The sequence below is a fragment of the Ranitomeya imitator genome, chromosome 1, assembly GCF_032444005.1.
Source record: "Ranitomeya imitator isolate aRanImi1 chromosome 1, aRanImi1.pri, whole genome shotgun sequence".
Classification (NCBI taxonomy): domain Eukaryota; kingdom Metazoa; phylum Chordata; class Amphibia; order Anura; family Dendrobatidae; genus Ranitomeya; species Ranitomeya imitator.
In genome coordinates this window covers 357873781-357895003 of record NC_091282.1, presented here as the reverse complement: position 1 = coordinate 357895003, position 21223 = coordinate 357873781, and the positions used below count along the sequence as shown (strand labels likewise).

The 21223-nt window shown below is 45.0% G+C and overlaps 1 protein-coding gene across 1 annotated transcript in view; it reads left to right on the top strand.

The window, feature by feature from the left end:
• Window positions 1–4566, top strand: part of NOP10 (NOP10 ribonucleoprotein) — a 35705-nt gene extending 31139 nt beyond the window's left edge. The window contains exons 2-3 of the mRNA XM_069760775.1: window positions 96–190; window positions 4243–4566. Of these exons, the coding sequence (XP_069616876.1) occupies window positions 137–190; window positions 4243–4383 (195 nt within the window). The 5' untranslated portion in view covers window positions 96–136 and the 3' untranslated portion in view covers window positions 4384–4566. The remainder of the gene's footprint in view (window positions 1–95; window positions 191–4242) is intronic.
• Window positions 4567–21223: the final 16657 nt, after the last annotated feature.

Genomic DNA, 21223 nt, shown 5'->3' with positions numbered 1-21223 from the left:
GACTGAAAACACGCCCCTCCCGATAGGACACGCCCCCGGAAATGACGTCACACCTGGAAGGAGCCCATACACTCTAGCATTTACCCACAAGAGCGCGAGGAGCGTGGTGTGTGGACGCTGGACTGTACGTGCAGACATGTTCCTGCAGTATTACCTGAACGAGCAGGGAGAGCGGGTGTACACCATGAAGGTGAGGAGGGACCATTATCACACTGCATAGAGGCCTTCGTTCTGCAGCAGGGGAAGGCCAGCACGCCCTGTGTATGAGCACACTTGTGGCGGGGAGAAATAGAAAGCTTGTGAAGTGAGGCAATAGTGCCTGTCCATGACAGCCAATCACAATCTAGCGTTTCATTTTCAGATGCCTTTTCTAATTTGTAACCTGTCACCTGATTGGTTGCCCGTGTGGCCGGGATGTTGTGGAGCTGTAATATCACACACGTGCTGTAGTCAGGTTGTTGTGCTGTTTTTAGGAGAAATCACACCTGCTTTCCATGTGCATGTTATAATGTGGCCAGTCAGCAGCTGCCATCCCTGGTAATAGCAGACTGGCATGGTTGCCATGGATCCTGCCGCATAGAGATGGTGTTGTCCATGGCAAACAGGTCCTGTATTGCTTCATCAGTAAACCTATAGTGATGCTGCATTGTGGTGCTAGGTGTGAATATATCTTTATAAAAGGGTTGTCTAGACTAAGTTTTGCAAAAAAGAAAAAACAAAGAGCATGAACTGCACATCCCAAAATCATACGTTGATCTAAAGCCGCTAGGCAAAAATTTATATAACTGAATATGAGGTTTTCAGTTTAACATTCTGATCTGACGGTATGAAGCCCACTGCCAGATACGCCAAACCTCATAGTGGGTCCTACCGCCCGAGCGTAGCCGTACGGTGCCCACCGCCACAGCGGCAATGCACCAGCAGGGCAGACGGCTTGTTGCCCCACACCACCCATGCTGCAAGACTGAGTCTCCATGACTCCAGAGCGCGCTGCCCCACCAGCACAAAGTCACAGCAACAATGGCCGCCACACAGCACCAACAACAACAACGTGCTGTGTGGCGGCCATTGTTGCTGTGGCTTTGTGCTGGTGGGGCGGCGTGGTCTGGAGTCATGGGGACTTAGTCTTGCAGCATGGTGCTGTGGGGCAACAGGCCGTCTGCCCTGCTGGTGCATTGCCGCTGTGGCGGTGGGCACCGTACGGCTCCGCTCGGGCGGTAGGACCCACTACGAGGTTTGCCGTATCTGGCAGTGGGCTTCATACCGTCTGATCAGAATGTTAAACTGAAAACCTCATATTCAGTTATATAAATTTTTGCCTAGCGGCTTTAGATCAACATATGATTTTGGAATGTGCGGTTCATGCTCTTTTTTTTTTTTTTTCTTTTTTGCAAAGCGTTGTCTAGACTAAGATAAGTCTGCAGTCACTCGCCCATCCTGACTCAGAAACCAGTGACTCCCCACAGTGCCTGCGCTGAGGGGTTCAGAAGTCAGCAGTTAGTGACTGCAGACTTGTATATTTAGATCGGACACCCCTTTAACTCGTGCAGTATAGTGTAATGCTGTGTACAGCACCTTGGTGTGTGCACTGCAGTGAGGCTTCTTTAACATTTCCGTCGGTACGTGTCTCAACGTGTACTCTGCCCATTGTAAAGTCCCAGGGAGGAGGGGGCGGAGTTCCGGCCGCGCATGCGCAGTAAGAATTGCAGGACACAATGTGGCACATTATCTGCTATTCTCTCGCCTAATTGAGGAGTAGTTAAAATTAATTATGCCGCAAACTGGTAGGCGCACTACAGCACATTCATCTTCAGAACACACGTGCTAATGGTTGGTCTACAGATAGTTTCTTTTTCCCCGTAACCTTTAGTGACCGGGCCACATTTTTAAAATCTGACCAGTGTCACTTTATGTGGTAATATCTCGGGAACGCTTCTTCAAATCCCAGTGACTTTGAGATTTGGTTTTTTTTTTCGTGGCACATTATGCTTTATGATAATGGTAAATTTAGTTTGATATGCTTTTTGTTTGTTGAAAAAAAAAAATCGGAAATTTGACAAATGTAAAGAAATGAGAAATTTTCAAACTTTGATTTTCCCTTCAATCCAGATAGTCATACCAAAACATTAATAAATAACATTTCCCTCATGTCTGCTTTACATCAGCACCATTTGTAACATGTTTTATTTTGTTAGCATTTTAGGAGGTTTAACCCCTCAGCGACTGCCGATACGCCTTTTAACGGTGGCAGTTAAGGGATCTTATGCCTCAGCGCCTCTTTTTAACGGCACTGAGAAATAAGTGGATAGCGCCCCCCAGCGTCGGAATTTCTCCGGGGTCTTCGCTACTGGGGGTAGCAGAGACCCCAGAAAAATTATTCGGGTCAGTGTTGCAATCGCCGTTATTACTGTTATAACGGCGACCACAAAAAAAAGTTTGATTTCCCATTTAATTTCTCCTCTGATGTGATCGCATATCAGAGGAGAGAGAAATGGGGTCCCTCGATCCCCTCCTTGATACCTCTGGTGTCTTCTTCCGGGAAAAAATTGCGGGCGCATGCTCAGTGCACCCGCCGAGATCTGCCAACTGGCACCCAGCAACAATAGGAAGTTTTTCCTATTAGCTCATTTTGAACACTGTGATAGGGGTCTATCACAGTGATCAAAAAAAAAAAAAAAAAATAGTAAGTCAAACCCCCCTTTATAACCCCCTTAGTTAAGTAAAAATGGAAATAAAAAAAAAAAATTCCATTAAGGATGGGGCTGGGGTTAGTGGCTTAGCTTTATGGTTAGGGTATGGGGTTGGAGTTAGAATTGGGAGGTTCCACTGTTTAGGTACATCAGGGGGTCTCAGGCAAACTCAGGAGAAATTGCACAACAAATTTTGTGGTCCATTTTCTCCTGATAACCTTGTGAAAAAAATTGGTTCCAAAGTAATTTTTTTGTGGAAAAAGTAAAAAGTTCATTTTTTCCTTCCATGTTGCTTTAATTGTCGTGAAGCACCTGAAGGGTTAATAAACTTCTTGAATGTGGTTTTGTGCACCTTGCAGTTTTTAGAATGGTGTCACTTTTGGGTATTTTCTGTTATATTGACCCCCAAACTCACTTCAAATGTGATGTGGTCCCTAAAAAAAAAAAAAAAAATGTTGTAAATTTTGTTGAAAAAATGAGAAATCGCTGGTCAAATTTGATCTCTTATAACGCCCTAACAAAAAATGTTTCCAAAATTGTGCTGATGTAAAGTAGACATGTGGGAAATGTTATTTATTAACTATCTTGTGTGACATGACTCTGATTTAAGGGCACAAAAATTGAGTTTGAAAATTGCAAAATTTTTGTCATGAATAAACGCAAGTTATATTGAAGAAATTTTACCACTAACATGAAGTACAATATGTCACGAAAAAACACTCAATCACCGGGATCCGTTCAAGCGTTCCAGAGTTAAAACCTCATAATTTGATAGTGTTCAGAATTGTAAAAATTGGCTTGGTCATTAAGTACCAAATTGGCTCTGTTACTAAAGGGTTAAAAATGTAGCAGCAATCTTTCATTTTTTTTCATGGAAACTTACGAAATGTATCTTTTTAGGGACCTATCCATGTTTGAACTGACTTTAGGGGTCCTATATATTGGAAAACCTCCAAAAGTGATATGATTTTAAAAACTGCACCCCCTGACATATTGAAAACTGCTGTCAGGTAGTTTATATTTACCCTTCAGGAATTAATACAAAGTGACATGATGGGAATGAAAAAGTGTATTTTTACCACCTAAATGTCGCTAACTTAAGGCGGTTGTTTGGCCATGATCTCTGGGTACTGATGGGGTTAAAGAGGAAGCCCCACACTTTAACCATTTATGATGTAGTCACTATTGACAGCAACCTCTAAGGGTTGAAACAGATATGGACGGTGCCAACACTGATCGTGGCTAATGCAGCAAGTTGTCAGCTGTAGTGTACAGCAGACAGCTGCTGGATTGTCACCTGTGTGGGGATGCTGTTCCCTTATATCCCTTATTTCTCAGGTCAGTAAAAAGACGTATTGGTGGTCATTAAGGGGTTAAAGCATCAACGTTTTACAACATTATATGCAGTGCACATACTATTCTGAATTCTAGTCTACTATCTAAATAGGAAGTAACATTACTTTTCGCAATTCTCCACCTCATAGAGACCTTTATGGTTGCACTACTGTACAGTTTAACTAAATTTAATGTATATTTTTCCTTTGTGTTGCAGAATGTATCTCCTAGTGGACAGCCGACCTCTTCGGCTCATCCTGCTCGCTTCTCTCCAGATGACAAGTACTCCCGGCACCGCGTCTCCATTAAGAAGCGATTTGGCCTATTGCTAACTCAGCAGCCAAGACCTGTTTTGTGAGACCATTGGGAATGGATGCATGTTTTTGTGGCATACAGACCATCTAGACTCTAGAGGAATGGCTGCTGGAAATCGGCATGCAGAAGCTTTGTTTATTCATCGCGTTCAGTTCTTTAGGACATTGACTTTCATCCTGGGATTGTGAGTTTTGTATAAAATAAAGATATAGGTTTTCAGATATTAGCTTGTGCGTCTTTGTGCTTTAGTTCTGTGCGGTCAGAAATTACCATGATTTTTTAAATTTTAGGACCTCTTTTGGCCTTTCATGGCCTGTGTTGTGGGTACAATTGCACGTTCACGCTAGTCACTTGCCAAGACCCGAACTCTTAAGCCCCCTCCCACATATATTAGACTTATGTTGGCCAAACCCAACCATTATCAACAGGACCAATTCAGTTACATGCAAATGTGAAACTATCCTCTATCACAAATTTATATAACAATGGGCTGGTAGATTGTTAAATGAATAAGATGTCTCCTATACTCTGTACATAGTGATTCAAGTATATTCTGCCAAGAACTGCTCATATAAGAGTGGTGGCCCTCTCTTACATGGGGCCCACCGGAGGATTCCTCTGTGGGCCAGTCAAAGACTGTTTGAGATGCAGGTCTTGGGAGCTGTTTTCAGTTTCCAGCCTGTGCTGACTTCAGTAGGAAGGACTGCAGTATGTATAATGTCAGGGACATCATTTTCTCATTCTCTGAGAACTCCTTAAATATTGATGGTCCTAGTGACAGTTTCTCTTTAAATGGGATTCCTTAACAGTGTGTCCGTAGCACTCTTCTCTCTAGCCACCTGATGATTGACAGTCCAACCAGCATCATGGTTGCACCACTTCCTGAACAGCGCACTCTGGTGCAAGCAGAAGCATCTTTGCCTTAGTAACATTTGGTTGAGCACTGAAACTGTCTAAATTCAGCTACCTGCGCAGATCTTTCAAGCACTGCCCTCCTTTCATAGGAAACCAGCCACCTATGATGTATTGCAAGTTTTTATAACCCAACAGAAGAGCAATATATATTATGGGAGTCCAATATACAACAAAACCGAAGAATGTGACACACCCAAGAAATATAAAAATATTTAAATGTGAGTGTCCTCAGTGGTTGATACCATTTTTTTCAGTTAGCCATTAAAAGGTAACAAATTGCAAGCTTTCGAGACTACTCAGGTCTCTTCATCAGGCAAAGACTAATGCAAAATCTGAAGAATCACATATTTATACACAACACAGCACAGAGAAAGAAGGCAATAGATAAGACAAGTGACTTGAAGCAGAATTATCATGTGCGAGGGATAAACATAGATATTGGAACAGTTCATAGATAAGTAAGTCTTAATGTTTTATGGTCCTCTGAATGGGTCTGGTTCTGTGTTGTGATGACCCCAGAAGGTCTGAAGAGCAAATTCCTTAATTGCTGTAAAAATACATAAATCCATGAAGGAGTTCCCAGAGATGCTTAGCACTTGTTGGCCTTTTTGCCTTCACTTTGCGGTCCAGCTCACCCCAAACCATCTCGATTGGGTTCAGGTCTGGTGATTGTGGAGGCCAGGTCATCTGGCGTAGCACCCCATCACTCTCCTTCTTGGTCAAATAGCCCTTACACAGCCTGGAGGTGTATTTGGGGTCATTGTCCTGTTTGAAAAATAAATGATGGTCCAACTAAACGCAAACCGGATGGAATAGCATGCCGCTGCAAGATGCTGTGGTAACCATGCTGGTTCAGTATGCCTTCAATTTAGACAAACAAACAAGAGAACAGCACCACTCCAATTATGCACACCACATACATGAATATATAAGTAACAATAAACCATATATAGAAAAAAGAGGTCTTTATTGGCACACCACACAATTTAAAACATATTTAAAAACGGCAAAGAACACCTTGTCCATATCCAGTGTTTGTACATTTTAACACCTATACATATGAAGTATAATACAGTATATAATGCCTGAAAACCCACCTCTATACCTACTGGCTCATGGGGCTAGCAACAGCATGCTCAGTCTACCTTAATGGCAACATAACTCTTATATAGATCCCAAAAAAGCATAAAAATGGCAAGGGGTAAAGGCTGAATTACCTAAAGTGCAAAATGCACAAACCAGGAGGACCCCAGGCAAAGAAGCGAATTGGACCAGGGCTGCATTAGCCCTGGTCCATTTCGCTTCTTTGCCTGGGGTCCTCCTGGTTTGTGCATTTTGCACTTTAGGTAATTCAGCCTTATGGTCTCCTGGGACTCTTAATGCTCTTATTTGCTATATGATTCACCTCTTGCCATTTTTTGTTTTTTGGGGATCTATATAAGAGTTATGTTGCCATTTAGGTAGGCTATTGAGCATGCTGTTGCTAGCCTCATGAGCCAGTAGGTATAGAGGTGGGTTTTGAGGCATTATATATTACTAGATGGTGGCTCGATTCTAACGCATCGGGTATTCTAGAATATGTATTTATGTATATAGCAGCCACATAGTATATAGCACAGGCCACGTAGTATATAGGAGCCATGTACTATATAGCAGACAAATACTACGTGGCCTGTGCTATATACTATGTGGCTGCTATATACATACATATTGTAGAATACCCGATGCGTTAACACAGCCCACGCAGTATATAACACTGGCCACATAATATATAGCACTGCCTACGCAGTATATAGCAGCCACGTAGTATATAACACTGCCCACGCAGTATATAAGTGGCCACGTAATATATAGCACAGCCCGCGCAGTATATAATACTGCCTATGTAGTATATAGCAGCCACGCGGTATCTAACACAGCCCATGTAGTATACAGCAGTGTGTGCACCATATCCCTGTTAAAAAAATTAAAAATAGTTATATACTCACCCCCTGGGATCCACCGAAGCTCCAGCGATACGCGCGTGGCTGCCGCCATCTTCTGTTCCCAGGATGCATTGCGAAATTACCAAGATGACCTAGCGGTCTCGAGAGACCGCTAAGTCTTCTGGGTAATTTCGCAATGCATCGCCGGGAACAGAAGATGGCGGTTGGCGCGGCGGACTACGGAGGATGAGAGTAGCAGGGTTTTTTTTTTTTGTTTTTTTAATTATTTTTAACATTACATTTTTTTTACTATTGATGCCGCATAGGCAGCATCAATAGTAAAAAGTTGGGGACACGCAAGGTTAATAGCAGCGGTTACGGAGTGCGTTACCCGCAGCATAACGCGGTCCGTTACCGCTGGCATTAACCCTGTGTGAGCGGTGACTGGAGGGGAGTATGTGGGAGCTGACTGCGGGGAGTAAGGAGTGGCCATTTTCTTCCAGTCTGTGCCCGTCGCTGATTGGTTGTGGCTGTTTTGCGACTTCGATTTCCATGACAGACAGAGGCCGCGACCAATGAATATCCGTGACAGACTGAAGTGACCCTTAGACAATGATATAGTAGATACTTCATATGTATAGGTGTTAATATGTACAAACACTGGATATGGACAAGATGTTCTTTGCTGTTTAAGTATGTTTTAAATTGTGTGGTGTGCCAATAAAGACCTCTTTTTTTCTGTATATGTTTTATTGTTACTTATATTCATGTATGTGGTGTGCATAATTGGAGTGGTGCTGATCTCTTGTTTGTCGTTTAGTTTTACCACTCGCTTGCACCCCGTACTCTAATATTCATATTATGGTAGTGCGCTTGGTTTACTTATTTTCTTCAATTTTGAATAAATCCCCAACAGTGTCTCCAGCAAAGCATCCCCAACAGTGTCTCCAGCAAAGCACCCCCACACCATCACACCTCCTCCTCCATGCTTCACGGTTGGAACCAGGCATGTAGAGTCCATCCGTTCACCTTTTCTGCATCGCACAAAGGCACGGTGGTTGGAACCAAAGATCTCAAATTTGGACTCCTCAGACCAAAGCACAGATTTCCACTGGTCTAATGTCCATTCCTTGTGTTCTTTAGCCCAAACAAGTCTCTTCTGCTTGTTGCCTGTCCTTAGCAGTGGTTTCCTAGCAGCTATGTTACCATGAAGGCCTGTTGCACAAAGTCTCCTCTTAAGGCCGGCGTCACACACAGCGTATGAAAATACGGTCCGTATATTACGGCCGTAATACGCTGAAAAGTCCCGAAAATAGTGGTCCGTAGCTCCTCCATAGGCAGGGTGTGTCACCGTTTTTTGCGCATGGCATCCTCCGTATGTAATCCGTATGGCAGCCGTAATGCGTGTTTTTATCGCAGGCTTGCAAAACCGACATACGGCTATACAAGGGATCCATGTGTTAAAAAAAAAAACATATATACTGTTTCTCTCTCTCTCTTTTATTTATATATATATATATATATATATATATATATATATATATATATATATATATATATAAATTGTCTAAGGGTTTTTCCGTCTGTCTTTCTGTCTGTCTGTCCTGGAAATCCCGCGTCTCTGATTGGTCGAGGCCGCCAGGCCTCGACCAATCAGCAACGGGCACAGCGACGATGATGTCATAATGGTTGCCATGGCGACGATGATGTCATAAAGGTTGCCTCGATCAATCAGCGACGGACACAGTCTGCCGCGAATTCTGGAATCATCATTGTCCATATATTACAGGGACATGCATATTCTAGAATACCCGATGCGTTAGAATCGGGCCACAGTCTAGTCTATATATATATATATAATTGTCTAAGGGTTTTTCCGTCTGTCTGTCTGTCTTTCTGTCTGTCCTGGAAATCCCGCGTCTCTGATTGGTCGAGGCCGCCAGGCCTCGACCAATCAGCAACGGGCACAGTGACGATGATGTCATAAAGGACGTAGACATCTCACATTTCTGATTCAGCGACGGGCACAGTATCGACGTAGATGTCATAATGGTTGCCATGGCGAGGATGATGTCATAAAGGTTGCCTCGACCAATCAGCAACGGGCACAGTCTGCCGCGAATTCTGGAATCATTATTGTCCATATACTACGGGGACATGCATATTCTAGAATACCCGATGCGTTAGAATCGGGCCACAATCTAGTGTGTGTGTGTATGTATGTATGTATATATATATATATATATATATATATATATATTAGTCAGGGAGACACATATATGTATATATATTATTACTTCATACAGCGCGAGATAGCAGAAAGCCGGTAATTCAATTGCCGGCTTTTGCTTTCTCATTCCTAAACCCGACATATGAGACCTGGTTTACATACAGTAAACCATCTCATATCCCCCTTTTTTTTGCATATTCCACACTACTAATGTCAGTAGTTTGTCTATGCAAAATTTGGCTGTTCTAGCTATTAAATTAAAGGGTTAAATGGCGGAAAAAAATTGGCGTGGGCTCCCGCACAATTTTCTCAGCCAGAGTAGTAAAGCCAGTGACTGAGGGCAGATATTAATAGCCTGGAGAGGGTCCATGGTTATTGGCCCCCCCCTAGCTAAAAACACCTGCCCCCAGCCACCCCAGAAAAGGCACATCTGGAAGATGCGCCTATTCTGGCACTTGGCCACTCTCTTCCCATTCCCGTGTAGCGGTGGGATATGGGGTAATGAAGGGTTAATGCCACCTTGCTATTGTAAGGTGACATTAAGCCAGATTAATAATGGAGAGGCGTCAATTATGACACCTATCCATTATTAATCCAATACTAGTAAAGGGTTAAAAAAAAACACACACACATTATTAAAAATGTATTTATTGAAAAAATCACAAAGGCTGTTGTATTAATTTATTCTACTCTCAATCCACTCACTGAAGACCCTCGATCTGTAAATTAAAAAAAATAAATAAACCAACAATATACATACCTTCCGAGGATCTGGCACGTCCAACGATGTAGATCCATCTGAAGGGGTTAAAATATTTTGCAGACACGAGCTCCGCTAATGCAGGCTGCTCATTTCTGCAAAACCCCGGAGAATGAAGCTAAATATAGGTCAATGATCTATATTTAGCTTCATTTGCGGTGAGGCGCTCTCTGCTGGCTGTTCCTAGATCGTGGGAACTTTCCTAGGAAGCTCCCTTGCTCGAGTTCATATGAGGACAACCAGCAGAGGGCGCCCTCTTATGATCTCGAGCAAGGGAGCTTTCTAGGAAAGTTCCCACGATCTAGGAACAGCCACCAGAGGGCGCCTCACCGCAAATGATGCTAAATATAGATCATTGACCTATATTTAGCTTCATTCTCCGGGGTTTTGCAGAAATGAGCAGCCTGCATTAGCGGAGCTCGTGTCTGCAAAATATTTTAACCCCTTCAGATGGATCTACATCGTTGGACGTGCCAGATCCTCGGAAGGTATGTATAGATTGTGAGCCCTCGCGGGCAGGGTCCTCATTCCTCCTGTACCAGTTATGACTTGTATTGTTTAAGATTATTGTACTTGTTTTCATTATGTATACCCCTCCTCACATGTAAAGCGCCATGGAATAAATGGCGCTATAACAATAAATAATAATAATAATATTGTTGGTTTATTTATTTTTTTTAATTTACAGATCGAGGGTCTTCAGTGAGTGGATTGAGAGTAGAATAAATTAATACAACAGCCTTTGTGATTTTTTTCAATAAATTAATTTTTAATAATGTGTGTGTGTGTTTTTTTTAACCCTTTACTAGTATTGGATTAATAATGGATAGGTGTCATAATTGACGCCTCTCCATTATTAATTCGGCTTAATGTCACCTTACAATAGCAAGGTGGCATTAACCCTTCATTACCCCATATCCCACCGCTACACGGGAATGGGAAGAGAGTGGCCAAGTGCCAGAATAGGCGCATCTTCCAGATGTGCCTTTTCTGGGGTGGCTGGGGGCAGGTGTTTTTAGCCGGGGGGGGGGGGGGGGGGGGGGCAATAACCATGGACCCTCTCCAGGCTATTAATATCTGCCCTCAGTCACTGGCTTTACCACTCTGGCGGAGAAAATTGTGCGGGAGCCCACGCCAATTTTTTCCGCCATTTAACCCCTTATTTTACTAGCTAGAACGGCCAAATTTTGCATATACACACTACTAACATTAGTAGTGTGGAATATGCAAAAAAAATGGTGATATGAGATGGTTTACTGTATGTAAACCAGGTCTCATATCATGTCGGGTTTAGGAAGGAGAAAGCAAAAGCCGGTAATTGAATTACCGGCTTTTCTCTCTAACAGCGCTGCGTATTCCTCGCAAGTCACACTGCTGGTCCGTGTGTAATCCGTATTTTTGGGGCTTCTATAGACTTTCATTGACGTTTTATTTGCGCAATACGGTGACAAACGCAGCATGCTGCGATTTTCTACGGCCGTAGAAAGCCATATAATACGGATCAGTTTAATACGGCAGATAGGAGCAGGGGCATAGAGAATAATTGTGCCGTATTTTTTGCGAGTTTTACGGACGTAGTTTCTGCGCTCTTACATCCGTAAAACTCGCAAGTGTGACGCCGGCCTAACAGTTGTTGTAGAGATGTGTCTGCTGCTAGAACTCTGTGTGACATTGACCTGGTCTCTAATCTGAGCTGCTGTTAACCTGCGATTTCTGAGGCTGGTGACTCGGATAAACTTATCCTCCGAAGCAGAGGTGACTCTTGGTCTTCCTTTCCTGGGGCGGTCCTCAATGTGAGCCAGTTTCTTTGTAGCGCTTGATGGTTTTTGCCACTGCACTTGGGAACACTTTCAAAGTTTGCCCAATTTTTCGGACTGACTGACCTTCATTTCTTAAAGTAATGATGGCCACTCGTTTTTTCTTTATTTAGCTGCCTTTTATTCAGTCGCCATGACAGCACTAACGAGAGAGGGGATCCGCCCTTTAGGGACAGGAAACCTACAGAGATAAAAAGGCGGCACCTCTCTCCCGCATCAGTTGGTTTCCTGTCCCTGACAGGGGACCCTGCAGACATACCTTTGGAAGAAAGTGAAGAAAGAAGATTTGGACCCAGATCCGACACACCGAACCAGGAGGTGGGAGTTCCCCTTCCTCGGTGCTGGTTGAAGTTCTGGAGGTGCCGCACCAAAGAGGGCTGTGGGTGTAGGCAGCAGCAGAGCAGAAGCAGTCTTCAGGGGGAGCGCTGTTTTCTCGGTGTCCTATCGCCGCAGGTACGGGTGAGTACTATATGGGAGGCCCTATCTTCCGGGACTACGCGTTGGCGTTTCCCTCTGGCCGGGGGCTGAATATCTGTGGCAAGCGGCGTGTTCGGCGTTCAGGGAGCAGCGGGGCGCATCGGAAGTGACACGTGAGAAGGGGCGGGGCCTGGAGCGTCAGCAGGCGATGCCGGATGACGCGCAGCGCGTGCGCAGTGAAGTCGCGCCGGAAAATATGGCGGCGCCCTTTAGAATAACGCCGGAAACCAGGCAATGAGCGGTTTCTATCGCAGGGGGCCGGATAGTTGGGATAAGGGAGCGGCGCTTGGTTCGGTGGGCGGAGTTGGTGCCGACGGCGGTGGGGTCTTGTGGGGGAGGGGCCTCCCATGTACTGCGTACTAGGCAAATCACCAGGATTGGCCTGCTGACCCCCATCCGGGGGAGGTACCTAAAGGGACCAGCTACTTAAAGATTCGGTTTGAGCTACCACAGGCTTCCTATCCATGTTATAATGGACTCTCAGGAGCAGGAACCGTTGCAGTCAGAGCAGCAATGTCAATCCTTGGAGAAGCCCCAAACAGTGAGCACCCAGCGGCGATCTAGTGGCAGTAGTCGTCCTGGAGGTGATAGAACTAATCAAAGTTCTAAAGCCGGAAAATCCTCAAGCCGTAAGGTCGTTACAACGGCTGAGAGGGTCCCCTCGCAATCTACGGTACCACTCGGTTACTATAGGGGTAAGTGATCGTCGAGAAAGTTCACTTAGTGATGGGTGTCTCCCCTTATATTCCCTCTCTCCATATTCATCAGGGAAAAAAGCGGTCCTCTAAATCTAAACACAAAGAATGTGCGGAATGTGGAATTCCTCTTCCAGATGACTACATAAAGAAATTATTCAGCGGTTAATAGCAGAGGAGACGCCAGATTTCGCTACCAGCCTAAGGCAGATCGTCAGGCAAGAGATCAGGGGTTCAGAAAAATCCCTATCTCGAATTAGAGGGTCTAGAGAAATAGAACCTAGATCCCCAAATTCATCTGAGGACAGTGATTCAGGGGAGCTGAAGTCGGAGGTTTCTCATACATCATCATCTTCCTCAGAGACTGAGAACGGTCATTCATGTTTTTCCTTTGACCGGATAGACCGCCTCGTCAAAGCAGTGAATAACACTATAGGAATTGAGGAAACCCCGTCAGAAAAATCTATGCAGGAGGTCATGTTTAAAGGTCTAGACCGTAAATCCCGCAGATGCTTTCCTGTAGTAGACAAAGTAAGTTCCCTCATTACACGAGAGTGGAGAAAGCCTGAAAGGAAAGGTTCTCTACCTCCATCATTTAAGAGGAAGTATCCGTTTGAGGAGACAGCATCTGCGACATGGGATAAAGCCCCAAAACTGGATGCAGCCGTGGCTAAGGCTTCCAAGAAATCCTCACTACCGTTTGAGGATTTGGGAACTTTAAAGGACCCGCTAGACAGGAAAGCCGATGTGTTTCTTAACGGAGCCTGGGAAACATCAGCAGGGGCTCTCAGACCATCAATTGCAGCCACCTGTACAACACGCTCTATGATGGTGTGGCTGGACAGCCTGGAGGATCAGATTAAAAATAAGACCCCGAGAAATTAGTTATTATCCTCCCTTCCTATGATTCAGGGGGCTGCAGCTTATCTGGCTGATGCATCGGCAGATTTGGTGAAGTTGGCAGCCAGATCGACGGCACTTTCTAATTCAGCCCGTAGAGCCATCTGGCTGAAATGTTGGCAGGGGGACATGCAGGCCTGATCAAAGTTGTGCAGCATTCCATGTGAAGGGGCGCACCTATTCGGTCCAGTTTTGGATGAGTTATTAGAAAAAGCAGGGGACAGTAAAAAACGATTCCCCTACCTAGGAAGACCCACCTACAGACGGGGCACTAACAGAAGGTGGTTTGACCACACAAGGTCGAATAGAGAGAAGCCCAGATATGACGCAAATAGGAAGAAAGGTAGAGGCTACATGTTTAACTCCTTTCGGGACAACAGAAAGCCACAATGACTGCCAGACCGGGTGGGAGGCAGGCTTTTGGCCTTCTATCCGGCTTGGCTTAATATTTCCAATAGCCCATGGGTCCTGAAGATTATTAAATCTGGACTGAAGTTTGATTTTCAGAACATTCCTAATGACAAATTTCTGGTAACACCTGTTCGTTCTTCACCTGCAGAACAACTGGCATTAGAGTCTGAGGTCCAGGAACTCCAGCAAAAGGGCGTATTGGTAGAAGTTCCTGAAGCACAAAGGGGTAAGGGGCTTTATTCCCCCCTCTTCTTGATTAAAAAGCCAGACAATTCGTTTCGCACCATCATCAACCTTAAGGGCCTGAATAAATTCTTATGGGTCCAATCATTTAAAATGGAGTCTGTCAAAACAGCAATAAAGTTACTGTTTGGCAAGTGTTTTATGGTCGTCTTAGATCTTAAAGACACCTATTATCATGTCCCTATACACGCAGACCACCAGCGATATTTAAGGGTAGCAATCTTAGGCTACGTTCACATTAGCGTTGCGCGCCGGTGCGTCGGCGACGCAACGCACGACGCACAAAAAACGCGCGCAAAACGCGCGCAAAAACGCTGCGTTTTGCGACGCGTGCGTCGTTTTGACGAAAATCGGACGCACGAAAAATGCAACTTGTTGCATTTTCTTGCGTCCGACGCTAGCGTCGGAAACGACGCACGTGTCGAAAAACGCAACCAAAAAAACGCACGCGTCCCCTATGTTAAACATAGGGGCGCGTCGCCGCTTTGTCGCCGCTGCGTCGCCGACGCAACAGCGATGCACATTAGCAGAACGCTAATGTGAACGTAGCCTTACTAGGTGGGACGGTTAAACACTTCCAATACAGGGCACTCCCCTTTGGTGTTGCAGTTGCTCCTCGTGTGTTCACAAAGATAATGGTGGAGGTCATGACACATCTTCATGAACAGGATATTCTAGTAGTTCCTTATCTGGATGACCTATTGATAATTGGGAACTCAAAATCACACTGCTTGGCCCAACTAGATAAAGTAATTGCAGCCTTACAAAGGCTGGGTTGGATGATCTCAGGTACAACCTCTAGAGGTTCAAGAATTCCTGGATCTCATATTGGACTCAAGGTTGCAGGAATGCTGTCTACCAGATACAAAGGTAGAAAAAATTCAGCGGCAAATACTCAAGGTTGTTAATAATCCATCGGTAACATTAAGAGGAGCGATGTCACTGTTAGGCTCACTCACGTCGTGTATTCCTGCGGTTCTTTGGGCCCAGTACCACACCAGAGTCCTACAGTGCGATGTATTGTGCAATACTCGTCTGTTAGAAGGCCACCTGGACAGTACCTTTTCCTTGTCAGATGTCTCTATTCAGTCCTTACGTTGGTGGTTACACACACCAAACCTGCGTACAGGTGTTCCCTGGATAAACCATATATCTCGAGTGGTGACCACAGATGCTAGCCCCAGAGGATGGGGAGCACATATGGGGGATATGTGGGTCCAGGGAGTTTGGTCACATTCTGTACAAAGCTTGTCCTCTAACCTTAGAGAGTTATTGGCAGTAGAACGAGCTCTGAGTCATTTCCTTATGTCCTTACAGGGCCATCATGTCAGGCTATTCTCAGACAATCAGGTAACTGTAGCTTACATTAACCATCAGGGGGGAACCCGATCCAGATCTTTAATGGAAGTGGCGGGTCATATCTTACAGATAGCCGAAACTCATCTATTGTCACTCACATCGCTTCATATAAAGGGAAAACACAAAATCATGGCCGATTACCTAAGTGCAGAAAACTCGGACAAGGAGATTGGGTTCTCAATCAGACCATCTTCGACCAGATCATACTTCTCTGGGGGTGCCCAGATATAGACCTCTTCGTCAGCAGAGAGAACAAAAAGTGTCACCGGTTTTGCTCCCTAAACCCCAGAGACAGTCTGTACGTGGTGGATGCCCTCCTGATTCCATGGCACTTCAATATGGCCTATGCCTTTCCCCCGTTGAACTTGATCCCGATTGTTCTGAGGAAGTTTCAGGAGGACAGAGCTCGAGTAATCCTGATAGTGCCGTTCTGGCCCAGAAGGCCGTGGTTTCCATGGCTGAGGAAAATGTCCATTTCTCAGCCTTGGATTCTCCCAGAACTACCAGACCTCCTCTCACAGGGTCCACTTCTCCATCCACGAGTATCCAATTTACATCTGATGGCGTGGGATTTGAAGGATCATTACTAAAGGAAAGGGGTTTATCACAAGGTCTTATTAATACTTTAGTAAAAAGCAGGAAGGTTTCCACGACAAATATTTATGTTAGAGTCTGGAAAAAATTCATGGCTGTTTCAGGATCAGACATGGGTCAAAAAATCAGTATTACTAAGATTCTGGAGTTCCTGCAGAGAGGTCTAGAGATGGGTCTAGCTACAAGCACCCTTAGAGTTCATGTGTCAGCTTTGGGGGCTTTGTACAATTGTAATTTAGCTAACAATTATTGGATTGCTAGATTTATCAAAGCAGCGGCTAGATCAAGACCCACTGTTAAGAAAAGACTAGCCCCGTAGGACTTGAACCTGGTACTTACAGCTTTGACTGAAGCCCCCTTTGAGCCTATAGAATCTGCTTCTATAAAAGTCCTGTCCTTAAAAACAGCTCTTTTGGTCACTCTCACATCTGCAAGGAGAGTTAGTGACTTACAGGCTCTCTCTAGACAGCCTCCATACATTCAGTTTAGAGAAGATAGGGTAGTATTAAGAACTGATCCCCTTTATCTTCCGAAGGTAGCATCAAAGTTCCACAGACTTCAGGACATAAATCTCCCCACTTTTTGTCCTAATCCTAAAAATCAAAAAGAACTCAAACTCCATTCATTAGATGTCAAAAGATGTCTGCTTAGATATATAACTCTAACAGAACCCTGGAAAAAAGATAGTTCTTTATTCATATCCTTTCACGGAGTCAGGAAAGGGTTTAGAGTGTCCAAAAACACCTTAGGTAGATGGATTAGGGATGCGATTTCTTTGGCTTATTCAGCAGGTGCCTAGAAATCCCGGAAGGCATAAGAGCTCATTCCACTCGAGCCATGGCGACTTCCTGGGCAGAGAGATCGGAGGTGTCGATTGAGGATATATGTAAGGCGGCCACATGGTCATCTCCATCTACTTTCTTTAAAAATTATAGATTAGATCTGGGTGGCTCCAACGATCTCACGTTTGGTAAAAGGGTGCTCGAAGCAGTAGTCCTTCCCTAATACTCTTTTCCCTGTAATTCTCTCGTTAGTGCTGTCATGGCGACTGAATAAATACTCAAGCTACTTACCAGGTAGCGGTCTTTTTCAGGAGCCCATGACAGCACTCCTATATTCCCTCCCCTTCTACTGATATGGCTTATCACCACTTATGTATATAAATTTTCTAAAGTTTAGTCACAGGGTGAAATGTGTAAATTATTTATGTGCTACTAACCAAGGAGGTCCTCTCATGCTCTGTAATCTAACTGATGCGGGAGAGAGGTGCCACCCTTTTATCTCTGTAGGTTTAATGTCCCTGAAGGGCAGATCCACTCTCTCGTTAGTGCTGTCATGGGCTCCTGAAAAACACCGCTACCTGGTAAGTAGCTTGAGTATTTTCTTACCATAATACAAAGTCCTACTGAATAGACTGTTAGAATATCAGCTGTGTATCCACCTGACTTCTGCACAACACAACTGATGCTCCCAACCCCATTTATAAGGCAAGAAATCCCACTTATTAAACCTGACAGGGCACACCTGTGAATTGAAAACCATTCCCGGTGACTACGGCCTGTCCCACACGTCCAGATAATTCCGGTACCGGAAAAATCGGTACTGGAGTTATCCATGTCCGTGTGTCCGTGAGCTCACGTAGGCCATCCGTGCGGCACACGTGTGCCACCCGTGTGCCGACTGGGTACCACACGGAGCGTGCAGGAGACAGCGCTAGAGATAAGCGCTGTCCCCTGCATCTGGTGCTGAAGCCGCCATTCATATCTTCTCTCCAGCAGCGTTCGCTGCAGAGAAGATATGAAAAATCCTTTTTTTTTTTTTCGTGTTTAAAATAAAGATCCCTGTCCCCAAGAAAAATTCTGCACCAAATCTGCACTAAATCTGCATCTCCTGGCAGAATCCGCAGGTGCGTTTTTTGTGCGTTTTTTATGCTTTTTTTTATGCGTTTTTTTCAGTGCAGTTTTGGTGCAGTTTTTTGTGCGTTTTTTATGCGTTTTTTTCATGCAGTTTTGTAAGCGTTTTTTAAAGCTAAATTAATAAAGTTAAAAAAAATTTTTTGTCCATGTCATGATGTCATTTCCCAACCCTAACCCTAGCCCTAACCCTAACCCTAGCCCTAACCCTAGCCCTAACCTTAACCCTAACCCTAGCCCTAACCCTAGCCCTAACCCTAGCCCTAACCCTAGCCCTAACCCTAACCCTATTCTAACCTTAGTGGAAAAAAAAATTCTTTATTTTTTTATTGTCCCTACCTATGGGGGTGACAAAGGGGGGGGGGGGTCATTTACTATTTTTTTTATTTTGATCACTGAGATATAACCTATCTCAGTGATCAAAATGCACTTTGGAACGAATCTGCCGGCCGGCAGATTCGACGGGCGCACTGCGCATGCGCCCGCCATTTTGGAAGATGGCGGCGCCCAGGGAGAAGACGGACGGACCCCGGGAGGAACGATAAGTATGATGGGGTGGGGGGGGGAGCACGGGGGGGATCGGAGCATGAGGGGGTGGATCGGAGCGCGGGGGGGTGGATCGGGCACGGGGGGGTGGATCGGAGTGCAGGGGGGTTGGATCAGAGCACGGGGGGGTGATTGGAGCACGGGGGTGAGCGGACAAGAGCACGGGGGGAGCGGAGCACAGGACGGAGGGGAGCCGGAGCAGTGTACCGGACAGATCGGTGGCTTGGGGGGGATCGGTGGGGTGGGGGCACATGTTATATGTTGTATGTAATGTATGTTTTATGTGTGTTTGTGTTTTTAACCCATTGTAGTCAGTCGCCTGACGATGGGACAACTCTCCCATCGTCACATTTCGATGGGAGAAGTAGTCCCACCCGACGAATGACAATGAGTCACTACTGACAGAGAGAGAGACAGACACACAGACCGACACACACACACAGACCGACACACACACACAGACACTACATACCATTTCCACCATGCGCTTCACATCGATCCCCATCCATTTTCACTACACTCCGCCCACACACTTCCTCCACATCACTGACGTCACTTCCGTCTGCTGCGGTTTTGACACCCAAATCCGCATAAAATCTGCAGATGGTTTTTACATCTGCAGTTTTTATGCGGATTTGACCCACAAAATGGGAGCCTATGGGTGCAGAAACGCTGCAGAACTGCACAAAAGAAGTGACATGCACTTCTTTGAAATCTGCAGCGTTTCTGCACGGATTTTTCTGCACCATGTGCACAGCTTTTTTTTTTCCTATTGATTTTCATTGAATTGTAACTCACAGTGCAGTTCTGCAGCGTTTCTGCTGCAGAAAAAAACGCTGCAGAACTGCACTAAATCTGCATCGTGTGCACATACCCTTAAAGCTCTCTTCCTGTTGGCAATAACTTCAGCGAGACGTATCGGTGAGATCCAATCTTTATCCATTAAAGATCCATACATAAAGGTCCAGAATGATTGTATCATCCTTAAATTAGGCCCCGGGTTTCTCCCTAAAGTAGTCTCTGACTTCCATAGAAGTCAAGAAATTATTCTGCCCACATTTTGCCAAAACTACAGTAATGACAAAGAGCGTTCTCTTCACGCTTTAGATGTCAAAAGGACAATTCTACACTACCTAGAGATCACAAATGATTGGAGAATGGACTCCAACTTCTTCTTCCAGATGGCCGGAAGAAATAAAGGGAAGAAAGAATCCAAAGCTACTCTAGCTAGATGGATTAAGTCTACCATCACGGCAGCCTACATCTCGGCAGGAAGAACCCCTCCAGAAAGCCTTAAGGCACAGTCGCTGAGAGCAATCTCAGCCTCATGGGCAGAAAGTGCTGGGGCTTCTATGGACCAAATATGCAAAGCTGCAACGTGGTCGAGATCAAATACCTTCTGTAGGCATTATAAATTAGATATAACAGTAAACCAACAAGCTACATTTGGGAGGAAGGTCCTCCAAGCTGTAATCCCGCCCTAAAAAATAGGAGTTATTTTGTATTTCTCCTGCTGTCAGGAGGGACGTCCTGGAAAGTAGGAATTAGTCCTACCGGTAATAGTGTTTCCAGGAGTCCATCATCACAGCACCCCTTATAATCCCTCCCTTGAGTTCCTGTCTGATATGTGATGTAAACATGTGTAGAGAGGAATTTCAATAAAATAGAGTTGCATCCATCCTGGTGTGGTACTTGAAAAAATCACTGAGGGTTGGAGGTGGGTAGGGGCTATTGAACCTCTTCTGTGTTCCTGTCCCTATCAAGGATAAGAAGGACAACCTCCTGGTGGTGCTGTCATGATGGACTCCTGGAAACACTATTACTGGTAGGACTAATTCCTACTTTTTCTATTCGCCATGACACCACCCACTTGAGAGAGGGGATCCGCCCCTAGGAACAGGAAACCTACAGAGAGATAAAAGGAGTGGGCACCCCTCCGCTCCTCAGTTAGTTTCCTGTTCCTAGCTGGGAACCTAGAGAGAAGATTCTCTGAAGATATTGTGAAGGAATACCCGCCTGGATTACCGCCTGTACAGCTCTGCTGAGCAGCAGGGGCTCCAGTATGGGTGAGAGGGTCGGGGGAATGTTCCTGCTGGCT